The sequence below is a fragment of the Sphaerodactylus townsendi genome, linkage group LG05 (genome assembly GCF_021028975.2).
Source record: "Sphaerodactylus townsendi isolate TG3544 linkage group LG05, MPM_Stown_v2.3, whole genome shotgun sequence".
Taxonomy (NCBI): domain Eukaryota; kingdom Metazoa; phylum Chordata; class Lepidosauria; order Squamata; family Sphaerodactylidae; genus Sphaerodactylus; species Sphaerodactylus townsendi.
This window is the reverse complement of record NC_059429.1, coordinates 77,338,844-77,360,848: the sequence shown is the minus strand read 5'-3', so window position 1 is coordinate 77,360,848 and position 22,005 is coordinate 77,338,844. Positions and strand designations below refer to the sequence as shown.

The 22,005-nt window shown below is 37.1% G+C and overlaps 1 protein-coding gene across 2 annotated transcripts in view; it reads left to right on the top strand.

Annotated features, from left to right (window-relative positions):
* AHCYL1 (adenosylhomocysteinase like 1) overlaps positions 1-21,753 on the top strand; it is a 59,243-nt gene extending 37,490 nt beyond the window's left edge. The window contains exons 6-17 of one of the 2 annotated variants that reach the window (XM_048496592.1): positions 1,192-1,286; positions 4,746-4,852; positions 6,415-6,531; positions 6,723-6,786; positions 7,732-7,820; positions 12,375-12,445; positions 13,450-13,544; positions 13,632-13,730; positions 14,330-14,398; positions 14,777-14,855; positions 18,286-18,406; positions 19,503-21,753. In XM_048496592.1, coding sequence (XP_048352549.1) covers positions 1,192-1,286; positions 4,746-4,852; positions 6,415-6,531; positions 6,723-6,786; positions 7,732-7,820; positions 12,375-12,445; positions 13,450-13,544; positions 13,632-13,730; positions 14,330-14,398; positions 14,777-14,855; positions 18,286-18,406; positions 19,503-19,509 — 1,013 coding nt within the window. In that variant the 3' untranslated portion in view covers positions 19,510-21,753. Of the gene's footprint in view, positions 1-1,191; positions 1,287-4,745; positions 4,853-6,414; positions 6,532-6,722; positions 6,787-7,731; positions 7,821-12,374; positions 12,446-13,449; positions 13,545-13,631; positions 13,731-14,329; positions 14,399-14,776; positions 14,856-18,285; positions 18,411-19,502 lie in introns of those variants that run through there. The other variant, XM_048496594.1, reaches the window with a different exon arrangement.
* Positions 21,754-22,005: the final 252 nt, after the last annotated feature.

Here is a 22,005-nt window from a genome sequence, read left to right as displayed (position 1 = left end):
CTTACTAAAAATAGTGAAATTTAAAAGATAAGCTACCACCCACACAGTGGCTTTCTTGGCTCCATTGAATATTTGACTGGTCAAATAATAGACAGTCAAACTGACTGTCAATCTTAATGGGTCGTTCCCCCCCTCTCCCCAGTAAAATGATCATTAAAAATGTTATCAGTCGTAGTAAAATACCACATTATTGCTGAGCTTGTGCTAAATTTGTATGACTTTAATGCTTATCTGTCTGGCTTACTAAAATTTGCGGGTGAAAAGAATGAAGGGAAAATACAGTTGCCAAATTCACTGTTCTAATATTTTTGTAAATTCACTACATGACCAGCCTTATTGAGCATTCTGCCAGTTTTGTACAAAGAAATATTCCACACCCAGGCTGACTCCCTTGAACTTGTTGGCAGAACACAAATGAGAACTTGTTTCGTTTTAGATTTCTTGCCCTATTGTGGATGCAGCTCTTGCCTGTAAAAACCTGAAGGCATAATACATTTATTTTTTAAGGAGCCATAGGACTTTATTTTACTATGCTCTCCATTCCTGCATATTCCAGCCAAGAATCCAGTCTAGGGGAATTCTAAACCTAGCAAGCGAGAAATAGGAATTAGTTATATAGTTCTGAGCAAGGGATGCCAAAAACATTTTGTAGATTGTACAATACAGTATGATTCTGGAGTAGGGTGGGCTGTGACTGAACCTTGTCTTTAGTTATACTTCAGCATCTAGGGACTGCTGCAAGATATCAGGGTCCTATTAATTATTCATGTTGCTGAGCTAATGACTCTTCAAATAGCCTGGTCATTCAAATTGTCTAAACAGAGGAAAGCAAAATAAGTTGGTACGAAACATGCTGTTTGCTGGCTCTCGGACATTTAAAGAGCAATGCTAAGCAGATCTATTTGGAATCCTACTCAGGTCTATTCAGTGGGGCTTACTCCCAGGAAAGTGTTTCCAGAATTTCATTATTAGTTCAATAGATTCTTGGATTCTCAGTCTGGAGCCCTAGCAAAGCTTCTTTCAAATATACAATGCATGGGCAAGCTTCAGTTACATGTGCTGGTGCAGATGACGCTGAAGTGCTAGGGTAAGAGCATCTTGCCTCGGCTTCTCTGTGTCAGTCCTGGCTTAATGCCAAGGGTGCTTGGAGTGCTCCTGCTTCGACAAAGTGCAACTTTTTTTTCTTATTAGGTGTTGCTGTGTTTGCCTGGAAGGGGGAGTCTGAGGATGATTTTTGGTGGTGCATTGACCGCTGTGTTAATGTGGATGGATGGCAGGCCAACATGGTAATTTATTTATTTTTATTTATTTACAATATCTGTATCCCATTTTTTTGCCCTTAGAAGGCCTGCCAAAATGGCTAACAATTTAAAACATACACGGTAAAATAATTAAAACTATTATAATAACCCCCTCTCCCCAAAATACCTAATTAAAACAACTTTAAAAGTGTTAGAGCAAAAAATGCATGTAATACAGTTAAAATACATGCAAATCATGAAACATGGGTTGGGAAGGAGGGCCATTGAAGGAATGCCAAATAAAACAAAAAAAGTCTTAATCTACTAGCATAAGATGGCAGCAGAAGGGAATGGCTGAATCTCCCAAAGCAGGCCATTGAAAATGACTGTAACTGTTGGACAGGCTAATAAAAGATTAGACTGTCCTTCAGGTATTTCGGTTTCAAACCATATAGGATTTTAAAGGTCAAGATGAGCATTTTGAATTGTGCCTGGAAACAAATTGGAAGCAAGTGTAGGTGGGCCAAGACTGGAGTGATATGGTCACTATGATCCACTCCAGTCAACATGTTAGCAGCAGCGTTCTGTACCCCTTGAAGTTTCCAAACATTTCTCAGCCCCACAAAGAGTACATTGCTGTAATCCAATCTTGATGTAGCCAGGGCATGTACCACAGTGGCCTGATCTCTTCTGTCCCACAAGGACTGCAGCTGGCTAACCAGTCAAAGCTGGTAAAAGATCTCAGACCTTTTGACCACCAGTAGCACTTCCATCTGATCAGGATTAAGCCTCAGTTTATTGCCCCCATCTATTCAAAAACTGCCTCCAAGAAATGTCAGTGTTTCTTCTGCCTCCCTGGGATCAGCTGGAAATGTGAGATAAAGCTGAGTGTCTTTTGCGCACTGGTGAGAACCAGCCCACGCTTTCAGCTGACCTCACCCACTGGTTTTATGTAGGTGTTAAAGAGCATAAAGGTCAAGGTGGAACTTTGTGGGACCATGTATACCAAAGGTCAAGAGGCAAAAAAAAAAAAACAGTCCCCCAGCGCCACCTTCTAAAACCTACCCTACAGGTACTTCTGGAACCAACCCAGAATGGTGCCTCCCAATTCCAGGCCAAATAGGTGGTTGAGAAGGATACCACAACTGACACCATTGAAAGCTGCTGAGATGTCCAGGAGAATTAACAGAGTTGCAGTCCTAATCATCTTCCAGTGCAAGACATCCACCCCAGCCACCAAGGCTGTTTCAGTCTCATAACCAGGCCTGAGACCACATTGAAAGGGATCTAAACAGTTTGCCTGATCCAACCACTACTTGCTCAGTCACCTTTCTCAATAACAGAACATTTGAAACTAATTGATAATCATTGAGATCTCCTGGGTCAAGGGTAGGCTTCCTTAGAACATGCTGTAAAGTTTCTCTCTCTCTTTTTTTCTGCCGTTCTCTGTTCCCCGTTCTGTGATGTGTTGTGTTGAAAGAATGGAAAAATTAATTTGGCTTCTTAACTTGTTGATACTTATCTCAGCAGAGTGTCGGTGAAGTTCAGTACATAAAGTGTTGGACCCTGGGGGACCCGAGTTCAAATATTTATGTAGCCATGGAGCTCACCATGTGGTTTTGAGCAAGGCATAGACTCTTACCCTAACATTCCTCAGAGGGGGTTGGTTGTAAGGATAACATGTAATTCTATTTATTTTACAAGGAGGGGAGGATAAAAATGGGATGGATACATGCTTCCTGAGAAGTCAAGTAGATGCATTGAGAGAAAGACAGAGACTGCTTGTTGTTGCATAGCTCTAGACTTTTGAGACGCAAACTAGGAATAGTAATAAGTACTTGTACGAGGCAGGGCTCACTTCATCAGATGCATTTATAATAAAGGTACAGATCCTTTCTGTTTGCAGCGTTTTAATATAAATCTGTTGGCCTAGTCATTGTACACTTCATGCATCTGATGAACTTAGCTCTGATTTATGAAAGTTTACCCTTATCTTCATTGTATATGAAAGTGGGGGCAGGGGGGAAAGCATATTCTATTGCATTAGACAGAGTGGTTTGTAGTCCATAAAAACTTACAAAGGAATATATTTTTGTTAGTCTTTGGATACTACTAAATTTCTGTTTGTTTGTAGCAGGCTGTTGCAACAAAACCTCTAGAACTTGTATATCAAAACATTCACATTTGGGCTGCTGTTTCATTACTGCAAGAATAGGGTACCTTCTCCACTGTTGCTGAAAATATCTTTTAAATCTTTCTCCTATTCTGGGAGTACAACATGCACTTCATTGCCTGGATTTTGTCTTGTGGTAAAATGACACTTTACCCCCTTTTTCAAAACACTGAGTGAGAGATTTGCACTGCTCTTAAACCGCTGGTCTGCTGGTTTTAGACATTGGTCTTAAACATGAGGTTCCCTGTTCAGATTTTATCCCATGCCATTCCTCCGCTGCCATCACAGGTCACAAATAGAATTGCAGTCTAATAGCCGAAGTGACATTCTTTGCAAATATTGGAGTCTTCTCCCTCTCTGCTTTCTTGGGAGGAAGAAGCCAGATTTGGAAGTCTTGCCTACTAGAGATCCTACCAACAATGCAAACTCTCTTTTACCTTGGTAAGCATGAATCCAAAGAGTGGGACTTTGTAATTAATTCCAACATCTGTGCAGCAAAATATTACATCACTGAGCACAGAGAAAGATTAAATAGGTTCAAACATGCAGTAATATTTCCATAAAACTATACTTAATTCGTTATGATAGAGATAGTACAGATGCTAGGTTAGCTGTTCAGGCCCTGTTTTTGTCTTATACACTTCTTATACATTGTGAGTGTCTCTTCTCTAAAGCCTGTTTATTTATTATGTTTGCTGCTCCTCTACTGCCTCAAAGAATGACTGTCCACCTACTCAAAGGCAGCACATTGCCCCCCAAACCGCCTTGTCAAAATAAGATACGAAAGGACAAGGGCAGAGACTGCACCACTGCCTACATGACCAGGCTAGAGTCCCCTGTCTCCTTCGGCTCTTCTGGTTGCCCTAATTATCGTACTAAGTTTCTTTATTGTCTCTCCTTAGTTTGGCACTAAAGAAGGGGGAAAGAATCTTAACTCTGTCTTTGGATACTTGTACTGGCAGTTTGATTAACCCCTGAGCATTCACAGAGTAGACTCACCATATGAAAAGAAAAGAAGAAAATCCTTACAACAGATATTTGGGTGAAGCATCATTTCATCACAGAGCTCACTTCAGATTTCACAGCACCGTGCATTTTCTCTGTGTATCCACATGTTATGTTTTAGAAAATCAGACCACCTACATTGCTTCAGCAATGCATCCCCCCTCCCTCATTAATGGTGTAGCAAGACCATCAGATTTCTTATTCTTAATTTGTATGGGACTAGATCAATGAGTCCATGAGAAAAGCCCTGACCTTAAAGTGAAGTTAACTTTATTGCGGGTACTTACTAGTAGAAGACCTAAACATTGTATTTGTCATATTTTCAGATCTTGGATGATGGAGGAGACCTGACCCACTGGGTTTATAAGAAATATCCAAATGTATTTAAGAAGATCAGAGGGATTGTTGAAGAAAGTGTGACGGGTGTGCACAGGTAACAAACCAAAATGGAACCGGCAAATCTGGCTCATTCTGTGGCTGTACTTCTTTCATTGGAAGCTTTGGTCTCTTTTATAGCCCCTTCCCCAATCCGCAGTAGATTTTTAAAAAATCAGTAAAGCTCATTCTGTTGTCATAAAACCTTTGTGAATTGATGGTGTCATCACTTAAGAGCTGTGAAGTTAAGCATATGTTAGGTAAAGTGCCTTAACTAAGGCTTGGGAGGATTGTGCCTGGTTGAGCTAAAAGCCTTAGCTGTTATACCACAAAACTTCAACTTTGAAATTTAATTAATGTGAAGAATACTTCCAGCCACTCACCTATCCAGCCACTCCTCTCTTGGCTTCCTCTTGATGTGTTTTATGTTGATAAAAGGGGAAAAACACCACTTAAAGAAGTTGAACTGCTGCTATTTCTTTTCATCAGTATTTCAGTACGACAGTAAAAGCTTTGTTATCCTGCACTCATAGATTATGGGGTTGCTGGTTAAGCAGACGTGCCAAATACTTCAACTTATTGCTCTACCCCACCCACTATCCAAAATAAACCAAAGCAACCAAGCCCCACTCAAACATTGGGAACACCATGGCAACACCCATCTGCCTGGCAGCACCTATCTTCCCAAGCCATGGAGCTGCCTTATGCAGTTGACACTCAAGTGGTCCAGCTGCTTGGGAAGCCCTCCAGCAGACACCTTGAGGCAGAGTGAGGGGGAAGAAAGCCCCTGAAGATAATGTCAGCTGTCAGAAGCCCAGGAATGACCAGAGAGATTGAGCTGGCTGTCCGGAGAGGTGTGAGAGGGGCACAAATGGTCTTGGAGATGTGGGGTATGGTGGCAACATCTGGGTGATGCTGGATAACATAATTATCAGTAATCAAGTACCAGGTAACAAAGCTTTTAATGTACTTGTACAAACTATTTTTGTGGTTTTCAGTGACTTTATTGTTTGCAGTTAACTCATTTCTTAGCCTATCTTTCCAGTGCATGTTTCTCTATTTCTGTAAATTTAGAGTAATTTAGGAACACTAATAAGCTTACGGTGCAATCCTAAGCAAAAATTTACCTCCTCTAAACTAATGGAGTTAAAAGAATATAATTGCACTGTTAGCCTAATAATTTAAGGAGCTAGTAGCTGAGGACTGCAATGGCAAATGACTTCTGCTGATCTCTTGCCTTGAAAACCCTATGTTGTAGAACTTTACAGGGTTGCTTAGATAGCACATTTTACCTTAAACTTGAGCCTAAATGTTTTCTAATTCGGGTTGATTATTTGTGAGATTGGCTTTCAATTAGTGTTATATGATCATCAAAGACTCTAGTTACATTGAACCTTAAACATACCTTCTAGCTTCAGATTTGCTTCCTTTTCTGTATTTTTTAAAAATTGTAGATTCTGGATGTAGAATCTATTGGGGACCCAAAAACTCTCTCACAGCAGAAAAAAGCACAGAATGTAGAGCTTTGGTTTAGGCACATTCTCTCTCTCTTTTAATTATCATGTTCTTGACAAATATTTAAATGGAATTCTCAAAATTCTTTTTCATGTCTCTTTTCAGATTATATCAGCTGTCAAAGGCTGGGAAACTGTGTGTTCCAGCCATGAATGTCAATGACTCTGTCACTAAACAGAAATTTGATAACTTGTACTGTTGCAGAGAGTCCATTTTAGACGGGTAAGTCTGATATAAAGTGGTAGGAAGAGAAAACAACCCCAAGCTTCCATCGTGTGCTGGTGCACCCATTTTGCTGCCAAGTTTAAATCAAAACCATTTTATGATGTTCAGATGTGTGAAGGTAATATGTTGAGTACATACTTTGCATTGCAGCTGACTTAATTCAATAAGAGTTTCTTTATGTCCCACAGCCTGAAGAGGACAACTGATGTGATGTTTGGAGGGAAGCAAGTGGTGGTGTGTGGCTATGGTGAGGTGAGTTCTAAAAAGTGATCCTGCAGTAGCCTGGCTGATCTAGCAGCTCTTTGCAAATTATCCTTGCATGGTTTTTGTTGTCTGTTTATATTAATAATGGCTTCTTAGCTTGGTTTTAAAAAAGTGAGTATTTAAAGCAATTGTATCTTAACAGAACATGATGTACATAATGTATCTAATTGTAATGGCTGTAATGGGTAATTGCAGGCTGATGTTAGCAAATTTGGAATTTGCACATTATTAGATGAAAATATTGGATCTCATTTGAGTTCATTCAATAAAATCTGATAAGTGTTTAAGACATGCTTGCAAAGGACATTATGTTCCAAATTATCTGGAAACTTGCATAGACTGTTCTGTTTCAGGATTGTCGCTACCAGTATCCTCTGAATATATCATCATTGAACTACCTGTACTTTAGGACCAAACTAAATATGACCGCAGCGCAGCAATTCCATACATTCAAGTTGGAATTGCCAAATTCTATAGAAAGATAATTGTGTCCCGGTTTGTCCCATTTTAATGGCAAAACTCTTGTCCTCCCTGTGGCTTACCTCTGTGCAGCACCTCTTCTTAACCATTCTTAAATCCATCCTGTTATTGGAAGTGCTGTTGGGTAGAGGGATGAGGAAAGGGTTATATGAATGCCTTGCTTGTCTGCCCCTTCGGCTTTTAAATGGAACCTCTTTGCCTACCTCCCCACCCCCTCTGCACTCACAGTTATTTCCCTCCTCTCCACTAGAGGTTTGTCCACAGAAGGTAGTCACTCTGAATTAAATTGTGGAAACTGGGGGGAAACAATACCCTTATTACTGGTTTCTAGTCAACTGTCTCTGCAGTCATTGCGAGGTGGTGAAAGTGTTGTCATACTAGAGTCTAGTTCATGTGTGGGAAAAAGTTTAATGCCCATGAATATTAATTTGTTGCTGGTTTTATGTATTTCAGGTTGGAAAGGGATGTTGTGCAGCTCTGAAAGCCTTAGGCGCTATAGTTTACATCACAGAGATTGATCCCATCTGTGCTCTTCAAGCTTGGTAAGAGATGAGGTATTACAAATGCTGCTGTCTGAGAGCACTGGCCTTTTCTCCTTTTGTTTGCCATTCTCTTGAGCTAATTCAGAAGACTGAAATGAAATCAGTCCACTTAAGAAGAGCCTTTGTGTACCCAGAGCTCTCATAATCCAAGGCTACCCTAATTAAGATATAAATGTTTGCAGGAATTTTCCATCCCTTGTGATCAGATATTCGGACCACCTTTGAGGGTGTCATCAGTGTGCCTCACTGAATTGTGCCCTCATAAGCTTTACCTCATAGATTGCAGCATGTGCTAAGGAAAAGTTCACTCAAACACTTCGGTCAACATATAATTAATTTTAAATGAAAAAAAATGCAACAAACTCCTAGAGTGTTTCCTCATAAAGAGGATGGCAAAGTATGAAAACAGCTCTGGAGAGCTCTGAAGATAAAATAGGAAGACAACGTCCAATTTGATTTAGAGAAACCATAAAATTTAAATATTTCAGAGTTAATTTTTAAACAGGATTAACTTAACAGCTGTTGAATACTTAAATGCATTTGAAACATGCTGCTTTTAGTATAGCATCAAAACATCTGTTTAGCACACAGTTTATTCTTTTGTCATACAGAATAGCTGCTTCTCTTCAGGGCTGCTATCAGCATCAGGAAGCTGAATGCTCTTTTTCTGTTCTGTATTTGTAAGAATTTGTAGGAATAGCTTTGGTGTTAAACTGAGATCCATTCAGGGCTGTGTGACTTATACAGCAACCTTTCCTGTCTAAAGGTGAGGCACTACCACTAAAAACAAGCTCTGATTCTGGTTGTCACCTGCCTCAGCTCTGTATGTAGGAGCCCAGAAAGCAAGATTTTAACTGGCAAACTAGATAGTGAGAAGGAAATGAGATATCCATAGGAAATTCAAAATGGTGGTTTTATCCTATCAAGCCATAAGTCATCTGATACACATGGGAAAGTCAGTCGATCCCATGTGAAGTTGCTGAATGATGCCCCTGTCTGTAGAGGTGAGGCAAGTGGCAACCAAGGATAAGGCTTTCAATGTTGACAGTCCTGCTTGGAGTTCCCTCATCAGAACAGTCTAACAGACTCTAATTTTTAAATTATTTTTATCAATATAAAAATACACAAACACAAAAGTTAAAGAAAGAACACCAACCATTTAAAAAACAACACTTAAATATTTAAAAAATATAACAAATGAAATGGATCTTAATTTTCAATTATGTAAATTTAAGAGAGTTCCTTCCATCTTACTTATTTCACCTAACATTCTTCTGTTCAAAAAACATTCACTTGTATATGTTAATGAAACAGTTACTAATAGCCTTGGCTACTAATATGTCCATTTAATTGCTCTTATTCTAATTTTTATTCCCAATAGTACTTTGTTTTTTAAAAAATTGATTCAGCAACATACAAACAATACAGTCCCCACTTCTAATCAAACTCATGTTTTGACTGTCTATTTACAAGATGTGTTAATTTGGCCGTTGTGGCATATTCGCTTACTTTTCCCTCCCAAATTCCTATGTTTGAACATCTTTCAGCTTTCCAGTTAATTGCCAAGGTTACTCAGAATGCCATTAACAAGTACAAACATAATTATTTAAGTTTCTTAGTAAAGAAGGATTCCTAATCATGTCTGTACAGCACATGAAAATTTGATCTTCAATATTTTTTGCATTTTTGCATGTACATCTAACCAGTACTTTTTTACAAGTCCATGCATATGATAAAATGACCCAGCTTCTTTTTAAGGTTTCCAATGGAGAACATTGAAGTTTTTACTCAACTTCATAATATCTTTCAGTGTCATATGCCATCTACAAAACATTTTGTACCAGTTCTCTTTCATGGTTTGGCAGGTTGTAAATTTCATGTTTTTGAACCATAATAACTTCCATTGTTGAAAAGATATTTCTTCTTGAAAATTTTGCATCCATGTTATCATACAGTCTTTTACTTGTTCCATTTCAGTATAATATTTGAACAGGATCTTACATATTCTTCCAAGTAGGTGTTGCTTTTGTGATATGAGATCTTTTTCAAACACTGCTTCTCTTAATATTCCCCACTCTGTTTTTAATTCTCTTCTGAGTCTTGACATTAATTGGAAGTATATCAGCTACTGTATTCTTTCCTTCCTCTTTTATCTCTTACCATGACTTAAATTTTCCCTCTGAATTTATCATTTCTTTATATATTATATTATCATTATTCTTTCTTGTCTTTATGTCACAGTATGCTTCCATGGAAGATTATAAAGGTGAGACTGGGGACATCATCTTGTGTATATTTTAATCCAGATTTCAAAAAGTCCTCTCCTTATTACATGGGAATCTTTTCTGATCAGATCTTTCTTCTGGTCCAATTTTTCCTGCCATAGATAACTATGTATTCCTGCTTTCAAATCTTCTATTCCTAATTTTATAATTCTTTGATCTAAATTTTTAATCCAATCAGAAATCCACACAAGTTCTGCAGCTTCATAATATAATTTAATATTAGGAATAGCTAAATAATCTCTTTTTTCATCGTGCAGCACCTTTTTCTTGTTTGGTTTACACTTTGTAATGATCTGTTTTCAATCTATTTTTACATTCTGGGGGTTGCTTATTATTATCACCACATCATCTACATAGCTTTTCGTCTAGAATTCTTCTCCATCTGTTTGCAAGTCTCTAATTCTTTGGTCTTGTCTGATCCTTGCTGCCAACATTTCAAGTGCCAAGATAAATAGTTACGGGAACAAAGGGCATCCTTGTTGTGTTCCCTTTTCAGTTTGTAATTCCTTTGTAAGAGCGCCATTAATTAATATTCTCACTTCTTGCCTGGTATATATTCTCTGTATCCAATTAAAAAACCTAGTCCACAATTTAAATGCTCCAATGTTTTTCCATAAAAGTCCATAAAGGATTATCAAATGCTTTCTCAGCATACATTTTCCCAATTGGGTCTTCATTATTGTCATGAAAAGCTTGTAATACACATTTAATAATGATACTGGTCAGTATGATTGTGGTAATTCTGGGTTGCTTTCTTCTTTATGATCAGTGTTCTAAGTACTTCTTGCCACAATGTGGAGAAATTACTGTCAAGATTGAATTCATTCATCATTTCTTGTAAAGGCAGAGTTAGTTTTTCTTCCAGGCATATATAATATTCTGCAGTTAAGCTGGTGCTTTGCCTTTCTTCCTGGTGCTTTGCCTTTCTTCAGGTCCTTAATGGCCTGTGATAATTCATAGATTTTTATACAGTATTTCCATTCGAAATGTCTCTATGTTCTTCTGTAAATTTCTCAATTGGAATATTGGTAATATATTTCTTTATAGCCATTTCCTCCTTATTTCTTTTTCTGTATATCTCTGAAAAAAAGAAATGGTTTTTGTATCTCCTTTTCTGAGTGAGTAGTATTAGCATTTTTCATAACACTGGTAAATGTTCTTTTTTCAGTTTCTTTCCTCAAACAGTGTGCTGAAAATCTTCCTGGTTTTTTCACATATTCAAAAAAATTTTGCTTCAAGAATTTTAGGGGGTGTTTTTGCATTTCTTCTATCTCAAGTAAATCTAGTTGATTTCATGACATCTTAATTTCTTTCATTGTTTTTTTTGTTCAGAGTCCTTTTATGTTGTTCATTCCATTGCTAACAATTTTGTAATGTTCCTTTTTAAAAACTTTTGCCTCTTTCCCCATCATTTAATTATTATGTGGTCATTCATTTTCTTCTGTGGATACTTATTTTTGCTTAGTCTCTGAAGATTATTTTTATATTTTGTTACTGTTACAATGTTTTATAAGCTACCGTGGAGACTTTATGGTTGAAAAATGCAATAGAACCTTTTAAATAAATAGAAATAAAGATTTGCACAAACTTGAGGATTCTGATTAGTTTGCTTTTCTAAAGAGTCAAATAAGTAGATTTGTATTGTCAAAAGCTTTCAGGGCTGGAATCAACTGGCTGTTGTGGGTTTTCTGGGCTGTGTGGCCATGGTCTTAACATTTCATCCACATTTGTGGCTGGCATCCTTCAGAGGCATGTCATGGTAAGATGTGATGCCAGCCACAGATCCTGGTGAAACATTAGAAACTGAAGCCACCAGACCATAGCCACCCAGCCCAGAAAACCCCCAACAGCCAAATAAGTATATACTTTAGCAGCTATTTGCTTCCACATCAGATTGTCTCATTGCTGATAATTTGATTTTACACACTTTGGATGAATTCAATTTGTAGTTCAAAAAGCAGAATAGAACATAAACCATCTTGTGCTTTAAAGTCTTTAAACATAATATCTGCTCAAACCTCAGCTGCTATCAACTATGAAACATTTTGGTGAAAACTGCAACTATGTGTCTTTTGAACCTGGGGTGTCAAAAGAGCAGCACAGCTGTGAGGATACTAGAACACAATGTGATCGTCCCAGCAGATTCCCTAATTCTGGATCAGATTTGGGGGAGTGGAATTGTGGCTGGTTTTAGTTGGTCAGAGCAGGCTGAGCATTCCTGTTTTATCTCATGTCATGTCCCTTTAATGTGTTACCTTCTTTTTGGCAGCATGGATGGGTTTCGCGTAGTGAAGCTCAATGAAGTCATTCGCCAGGTGGATGTGGTCATAACTTGTACAGGTAAAGCAGTCCAGAAGGAACCCAGATGAATGTATACATGTTTTTCTCCTCTTTGCAATCCAGTTTTGTCTTGCCAGTTAACAAGGTAATATTGATATGTTATCAAGAAGTACTTTTTCACTTAGAATTTGGTATCAAACAGGATGTCAGACTTCTCGGGATACATAGGAAATACGTTCAATCAATTTATTTGTACAATCTTAGACCAGCAAGTACAGCGAATTATAACATTCCTCACAGATCATAACTTTATATATGTGTGTGTGTGTATGCGCATTAACAGTAAAAAGCCATACATAATTTTTTACAATTAATTTAAAAGGCATATATATTTTACAATTAATACATTAAAATTTTATATATATAATATGCACTTATGTCATATATACAATATATCTATATTGTAAAATGTATTAAAATATCCTAATTGCCACATATACTTAACTCAGAGTCATTTGATGAATTTTACAAGCTATTTCACAAAACCTAGCTTCAGATGTGGTAATCTTTGGATTCCCATCCTCTAGTAATAATCCTACATATGCCTGAGCCAAGCGACCTTAGTTGTTATTTAGCAATGGGGTAATTAACTTTACATGGGTGTCATGATAGACAGGACAGCGGAGCAAAACATGTTCAATATTTTCAACCTCTCTCCTATCACAAAAACAAAATCCCTTCTGCTATGGGGCCTTTTTTAAACTGTCCATCCAAAACAGCAGAAGGTTGTGTTACATCTTGCAAGAGTAAAGGTTTTCCTGTGGCCATAAAGCTACAATTGAGCTAGGTAGGGAGCAGCAGTAACTATATATCTACTCTTAGCAGGAGACTGGAAGAATGGAACTCTCCTGTTGTTCTATATCCAACACCCTTTGATCTACTGCACTACTATCTGACTGGTTCCATGTGCAGTTTTGAAATTAAAGTTTTAATCATGGAATGGGAAAACTTGAAAGTTTAGGCTTTTTTCTTCAGCTTGATTTAGCTACTTCTCTTCATTTTAGGAAATAAGAATGTAGTGACTAGAGAGCACTTGGACAGAATGAAGAATAGCTGCATTGTGTGTAATATGGGTCATTCCAATACAGAAATTGATGTGGTGAGCATCTTTTAATTTTATTTGCTCTTACAGCTCTTTCAGGAAGCCCTGATATTTGAACTCTTGTCTCAATCTCTTCTGTCCCAGGCCAGTCTGCGTACCCCAGAGCTGACTTGGGAACGTGTACGTTCCCAGGTGGATCATGTAATCTGGCCTGATGGCAAGCGTGTTGTCCTGCTAGCGGAGGTATGTGTGGGAAGCTTCAAATGAAACCTTCTGTAACGGATGATATCAGGAGTCACCTTTCTACTTTTCAGCTTCAGGGTATAGAAAGTTGATGGGACAAATACCAGTTTGTACAGTTCAAGCAAGGAGAAAGTGTTGTGGTGAGAAAAGAATAAGAGTAGTTTGTGGAGAAAGAAAGAAGGGTGTCCTTCTGGTGTCTTGTGATTATGCTCTGGTTTGTTCTTTATAGCATAGAACAAATGCCAGAAGACCAGTGGGAATTTAGATATGGGGAAGCTCAGGGTTTCTGCTAAGCAGATCTTAACACTTCTCAGTATAGATTTCAACAACTGGAAGTCAGCATTTTCCTGATGAAAAATTAACTTCATCTGATAGTCTTTCTACTTATTAGTCTTGAATTGAAGCTAACATTGATGCTGGCCTAAATGATATTTGCACTAAGTGCTTAAAACAGCTGAGATAGTGTGGTAAGTCCAGGCCTTACGTGGATATGTTAATTAGCAGGTTTCATATAGTAATTCTTGAGTATGAACTGCTGTGCACAGGCTTTCATGTACCAGTAACATATCACAGATTTATTTTCTGTCCTTTTTTTTTAGGGTCGACTTCTCAATCTGAGCTGTTCAACAGTTCCCACCTTTGTTCTGTCAATCACAGCCACCACTCAGGTATATCACTGTGGCATCTGTATCTTGTACCATATTTGTAATGTTTTGCATTCTTGCTCTAGTCTTTTACAAAATGTCATTATGCTCCTATTTAGGTAAATTAATTTCCCCATCTCTCTGTCTTAATCTTGAAACCAGCAAAAGAGATCCCTTTCATTAACAAAGGTCATTCTGTACCAAAAAAAGTCCTTACTGCAGTTTTGTAAACTCCAAAAATTTGAAGCTTCAGAGGTTCAAAAATAAATGTGTTGATTACAGGCTGATTAGTTAGCGTCATGGCATGTGAAATCAAATGAAGATTGATTTTTCAGTATGTGGGCAGCAAATGCTGGAAAGAATGACTAGAATATATTTTCAGCATCTCTCTAATATTCACAGGCTCTGGCTTTGATTGAGCTTTACAATGCTCCTGAGGGACGATATAAACAAGATGTGTACCTGCTGCCTAAAAAAATGGGTAAGCTTTAAAGTGTGACAGAATCTTTAGCAGTAGCTTTTTGACTAGTGAGAGGTCTATGATTCAAAAATAACTCACATATATGTTTGAAGTACATTTAGTTTCTGATTAATTACAAGCTCGTTTTTAATATGTTGTTTTAATATAATTTTATTAGAACTTTTTAGAAGACAAACAGAAACCATGAACATATACAAAAACCACACTTTGGAAGAGAAATTGAAGGCTCCTGATTTCCTCTGCGTCCAATATAATTGCATAATGTAATTCTTAATAATTAAGTAGGATTTCACTATTATACCCATTTTCCTATTCTCCTGATCCTCAAATCCACAAAATATCTTTCTTCAAACTGTCTGTCCATCAGACCCAAAAGAAAAGTCTCTGGTTTCATTTGTATATTAGTCTTTAAAATCTTCTGGATTATTGAATGAATTTGTATTCCAATTTTTTTAGCTTTATTACAGGTTCGCTATACATGGTAAAACAAACTTTCTTTACATTTCCACATTTGGAACATTTTAATATATTTTTGTTTATTTCTCTGGTGATTAATATAATATTTTATAGAAACTCTTTGAGACTGGAACTTAATTAAATGTAAGATCTTTCAACCACATATTTTCCTATTGAACCATTTGTATAATCTATCTAAAGTTACTGACCCATTTTATCATATAGCCTTTTACTCATTCTTCCTCTGTTTCAAATTTCAACAGAAGCTTATACATTTTGACAATCATATAATTGTCATTCATATATAGTTTTACTTCAAATTCAGTCAGAAAGTTCTCTTCAATTCGTTTTACATTCCCCTTGAGAAAAGTCTAGTATATCATTATTTGTTAACCACTTATTTTCAAATATCTTTTCTTGCCGTATAGGGATTCTTGTGCTGAGAGCCATAATGGTGTTTTTTGACACAACCTGGGTGTATTTATCCCATATTCTTAGAATAGCACATCTAACATAATGATTTTTAAATTCCGTATTGACTTTAACTTTGTTATACCATAAATAGGCATGCCATCTGAATCTCATATCATGTCCTTTTAATTCCAGCAGTGTTCTGTTTCTCAACAAAACCCATACTTTCAACTAAACCAAACAAAATATAATTTTGGATCAGCTAAACCTAATGCTCCTCTTTTCATCTTGTGAAATTTTATATTTAATGCAAGGTTCTTTCCCTTGCCAAACAAAATTTGACATATTCTTCTACCATTCTTTAAATGGAATGTCAGTTGCTAACACAGGTATTATTTGAAACAAAAATAACATTCTGAGTAAAATGTTCATCTTACTCACTGAAATTTCCCCCAGCAATAGCTGAATTCCACCTTAATAAATCTTTCTTAACTTCATTCCATGATTTGACATAGTAACATACAGTTCATTGGTCAATGTAATACTCAGATATTCACCTTTTTTCAACCATTTTGCTCATCAACTCTTGTAATTTCATATTTTTTTGTTAAAACCGTTTTCTGTTTATTAATTTTAAGACCTGCTAATGCACTAAATTCTTTCAGTTTCGACATTAAAAATTCAGTGCTCTTTAAGGCAATTCATTTGCAAAGACTCTTAATTTATAGGGCTCTTTCTTAATTTTTATTCCCCAAATCCTTTCATGATATCTTTTATCTCTATTCAAGATTTCAAGTACTAGAATAAACAGGAGGTGAGATAATAGGCATTGTTGTCTTGTTCCTTGTTCTGTTGTCTTGCTCCTTTTTTCACATGGTTTAGTTAAATCTCCATTAACTATTATTTTGCAGACTGTGAAGTATAAATTAATTTCACTAATTTTATTAAATTTTCTCAAGATCCACATTTTCCCAAACCTTAAACAAAAAAGATCAATTCACATAGTCAAACGCTTTTTCGGCATCAGAATTAAAGGGGCTTGTTTTTCATTTATGTTTCTCCAAATATTACAAGATACCCAGTTCAGTCCTAACATTGTGATTTATCTGTCTTTTAGCTTAAAATTCTCAGTGATCTTCATTCGTTCATTCATTTACTTATATTTTTTTTGTACATTTATTACCTGCCCGTCACCAAAGCCCCTGGGCAGGGTACAATCATGGCTAAACTCTTGTAAAACTGCTTTCCATCTATCAGCTAAAATTGTTGTAAACAACTTGCAGTCATTATTCAGTAATGATATCAGTTTGTAGTTTCTTGTCAGTTAGGTCTTGTCCTTTAGCTATTAACACCATACTAGATTCTTCCATGATTCTGGCATCTTTCCACCTTGCAAGATTGAGTTCATTGTATTTTGTAGAGGTTGTACAATTTCATCTTCAAAACACTTATAATACAATCCTGATAATCCATCTGAACCAGGATTTTTTCCTGGTTTGATTTTTTAATTTTTGATTTTTAATTAATTTTTTAATTTTTAAATCTTAGGTAAATTATGCTTTTTAAAATATTCATCTGTTTTTATCTCTTGAACTTTATATAAATGCGTATAATTATAAAATATTTTGGATTGTTAATTATCTGTTAGAACATTATTTCCTCCGTGTAATTTCAATATCATTTTCTGTTCTCTCTTTTTTCTCAATGTATATGCTAACTATTTTCCTGGTTTGTTTACCAATTGCCAAGCTTTGCATACTTCAAATTTATTTTCATTTCCCTTACTATGTAACATAGACAACTGTTGTAAAATTCTTATTTTCTCCACAATGTTCTTGTTTCTTGGCTTCTTGTTGTTGTTTATCCTCTTTTCTTTTAATCTTCTCTGAAATACTTTTGTATTTTCTTTTTCTTAAATTCAAACTTATGTTGCATCAAAAGACTTCTAATAAGCCTTTATTTTCATCACAGACCATTCTTAAGTCCATTCTCTTATTTAAATTGAGTTCAAAAGTTCTTTTAAATTTTTTCTTACAGTCCTGAACAATTATATCCTTTTGAAGCGAAACTTCATTTAATCTCCATCTGAAAGTATTAGATTTTCTTTTACAAACCAGGTTTACAAGGTTATGATCTAATCTATCCCTTAGATTAGAATATGAAAAACAAAATACATGTTGTTCCCTCCAGCAAGAACTGTAAAAATCAAAACATCTGTTAAATACTGAGTCAGCAATTAGATATTTTAAGTTCTTACCATTGCTTAGTCACTTTCAGGATACTGATTTTGCTGTTCTGAAATTCCAGAGTTGAATATGAAGGAGCAGCACAGAACTGAAATATTTATGAACAGGCAGTATTTCTTTTGATGTATATAATATCTTTGATCCATAAAAGAAGGAGTTATAGAGCTGCTGTTCTGGACTTGCCAGTTGGCTTTATGTTGAATCTAACAGGAACAGCTTCCAGCATAAAATGCTTCTCAGAAATTTGCCTGAACACTCTAAAGTATTCTGGAAAACGTTTTAATAATCCCAGCCACTTTTTCCTTTTATTTTCCTAGATGAATATGTTGCCAGCTTGCACCTGCCTTCATTTGATGCCCACCTGACAGAACTAACAGATGATCAAGCGAAATATCTGGGCCTCAATAAAAATGGGCCATTTAAACCAAACTATTACAGGTGACTATCTCCATAAGGGAAAAGGGGACACATCTTGGGTCTTCTGAAGAATAGGCAGATCTGACAGCATGGAGTATAGATTTCTGTAGTTTTCTTGGTATAGTGGTGAGAATTGTTTTTGCATCTATGGCCCCTTCCACACTGGCCAAAAACAGCAGTTTAAGGATGGTAAAAACACTGTTTTGGGAGAGAACTTCACACAACCACTATTGCTGCAATGAAGCTGCAATGCTCTATTCTCCCCAAAACGGTGTATTGGTGAATCAATAAACTAGCGATAAATAAACTGCAACTGACACCGAGCGAACGGCTAGGCAGGAGGCTCTTCTGCTCCAGTCGCGCTTGCAGGTTTAAAAAAAAATTCCAGTTGCTGTCTGCTGTCGCACAGGCGCACAGGATCATATCAGGATTTCATGGGATGTCAGTGTGGCTGTGGGGGTACATCTGTGTGTTCCTTCGTAGCTGTACAGAAATGAGTTCTCAACAAAAAAAAACCCCACTGCGCCACCATGCGAAGTCTTGTGACCCTGCCAATGCACTTGCTGTTGATGGGAGGGCCAGCCGTGCAAACGGATTGGGACGCCGCCGGTGTCTTTACACCATTTGCACAGAGCTTTTTATTTGCTGTGCGGAAGGGGCCTACGTCTTACAGCACCTTAAAGATAGATACAATTTGGTATAGACTTCTGTGGACTAAAGTTTGACATAATAAATCTGTCGTCTTTAAGGTGCCACAAAACACTTGGCTGTGTTTCCTGCAACAGATTTTCATGGGAGTTGGCTGAGGAAATTTAGGATTACCAAACTCCAGGAGGGGTATGGAGATCTCCCATAATTCCAGAGATCAGTTCCACTGGAGAAAATGTGTGCTTTGGAAAGTGGACTTTTGCATTTTACCCCATTGAGGTCCAAACCCCCCAAGCCCTGCCCTCCTAATTTTCCACCCCCAAATCTTCAGGAATTTTCCAACATAGAGTAGGCAATCCTAAGGAAACTCAAATTTATCAAATTCTATTGATAGCTCTAGCAAGAGTACAGATTGATGCGAGTTGGTGTAGTGTCTAATGCTTAGTTTTGTGTGTCATCTTTGTTGTAGGTACTGATGGACCATAATGCTGAAGGACCAGACCACATGCTCAAGACAAGAGCTTTAGCAAAAATATGTTTAAAGAACTTATTTTTGTTTTTCTTTCTGAAATGTTTTTATTTCTTTATGTGATCTTATTGTTCTTTTTCATTCTGGTTTTTAAAAATATTATTTCCATGTCTGTATCTGACCCTGCAAGACAACCTGGGATTTCCCTGCTGCATCAACACTGAAAAAGTGTGGTCTCATCCCCTTAACTCTCTTGCTAATGGGAGGATTTCTTTTGGCAATTGAGAGCTTTCATTTCCTGTGGCGATTTTCTTTTAATTTAAACCTTTCCCAAGCACCTTAGTTCTAGTTAATGTATCTAAGAAATATTAAGAGTACTATTTTTTTCTGTATGGAAAATTCTAAATTGCCTTAATGAGCCCCAGTTTGTTAGCTGCTAGATCAATGCTCCCCTTCCTGCACTGGAACAGATTTGACACCTTGTGGCCACCTAAGATAGAAGCATGTCTTCAACAAAGGCTAACCCTGATGCTAATTGTGTTATCTGGGGGAGAGGGGAGTCCTTTTACTTTCAGTGGAACAATTGCAATCAGCTATATTATTTTTTCTACATGAAACTTGTAGTTGCATACACAAAGTCTAGGTGGATGTTAGTTCCTTTTTTTTGAGAAGTTAGGGTGCTAATTTGAATGGATATTGCCTATCCACTCTCTTTGCCTTTCTGTAACTTTGATTTTAGATTTCTTTCTTTAACACAAGATGTATTAATATCCCATTTTAAAAGATACTTAGTGAGTATTGCTTTTCTCCTTATTGGGACAATTTTAAGCAGAATATGTTAGCGACTGCATTACAGAACTATTAGTGCCCACTCCCAGTAGTCCTTATGAGCTGAAATGGTACCTTCTGTCCTCCATCCCTTCTCTTGCATTGCACAGGCAATATTTAGATTATGTAGCAGCTCTAGTTTTTCAAATCTTTCAAAGACTGATTCATTGTGTAAAGCATTCCCTCCATCTTCAGGCTCCATTTGTAGCAAATGAATATTGAAGGTGGAATTCCTTCCCATTGGCACTGCTATTTTGAGTGCTCTGCTGCTTTTAATTACCTTATATCTGTAGGCTAGCATATTCTGTTGAAGTACATGATGCACTGTATCTGTCCTGTGAGATCACAGTGTTGCTCAGTTTTCATATTTTAGTGCCATAAAAAAAGTGAAAGTTTTAGCACCTCAGAAGCACACAATCAGCTAAGAGTGGTTCAGGCAAGTATGTTTAGGTAAATCTTAATGATTCACCCTTGTTCTGACATCTCAGTGGGCAGTAGTGTCAAGAGACTACTGTGAAGCATGGTGAATGCATGACCATCCTTGAACTTTCTGCCTTTTAAGTAAACTCTGCAGAAAACTTGATGTAAATACTGAATATGACATTCCTAACTCCACCATAATGTAGTGTGTCCGACACTTGTATGACCCATGCTGGGTTTGATAGGCTGTAGTCTCCTTGATGGTCCTCCATTGAGAACAGTCTGTGATTTGAAGAGCCACTCAGCCACTAAACCTTTGCACATTCCTAATGCCAGCTGTACAATTCTCAAATTGTTAAAATACCCATACCAAATAGCTATACATTGGCAACTAAGCCTTTCCCAATATTCCAGACAATAACTCTGACTTGATACAGGGGCTCTCTCTCCCTTCAAATTCTCAGAATTTTATTTACTTTCATTTAAGTTTGGCCATGCCAAATGACCTCTTTTTTTGTTAGTATAATGAGCCCAGAACTCACTCTGTGTGTGTTTCCTTTCAGTTGTTCCTTTAATCTTAGTTTGGCACATACCAGGGTGGCTTGTTTTTTTGTTTTTTTTTCCCCATTTTTTAATTGCATAGCTCTAATACCACAAGTTCTGATCCCAGAACTGGCTTGGATTCCTCTAAGCCATGCTGAGAGCATATTTCCAGAAGTCCTTCATGGAGCCCATGAGGGATCTTTCATTCCATTTGTCTGCCTCTGTGTTGCAGTGTCAATAGATACCTTAGCTAAGGGCTCCATCTCTGTATAAGCCATGAAATATACTCTCATGCCTGGCAACACCTCAGCTCAGTCAGAGGGAGCATGTTATAGCGTCAACCCAGATGGGGATAGGTTTATTTTGTATATGAATGATTTTTAATGAATGCAATATTAATCCTTGCAAATGAGCAATAAATCATTACGCAAAGTCTAAATAAAACAATTAGAAAAACTCACTGCCCTGAAATCCTTTATTATTATTATGTTTCATATAACAGCTGCCAGTTCTTTAGCTGGTTGTTGCCCTTTCATTACAATTCGAACCTCACCCAGAGGCCTAGGACGTTCTAAAGTATTGGCATAGTATTCGTGCAGATCCCAGCAGGGCTGTCTTCTGAATCTGAAATATGTTGATTTTGTCGATTTGTAGTTCATAGAATCATAAAGTTGGAAGAGACCCCAAGGGCCATAAAGTCCAACCCTCTGCA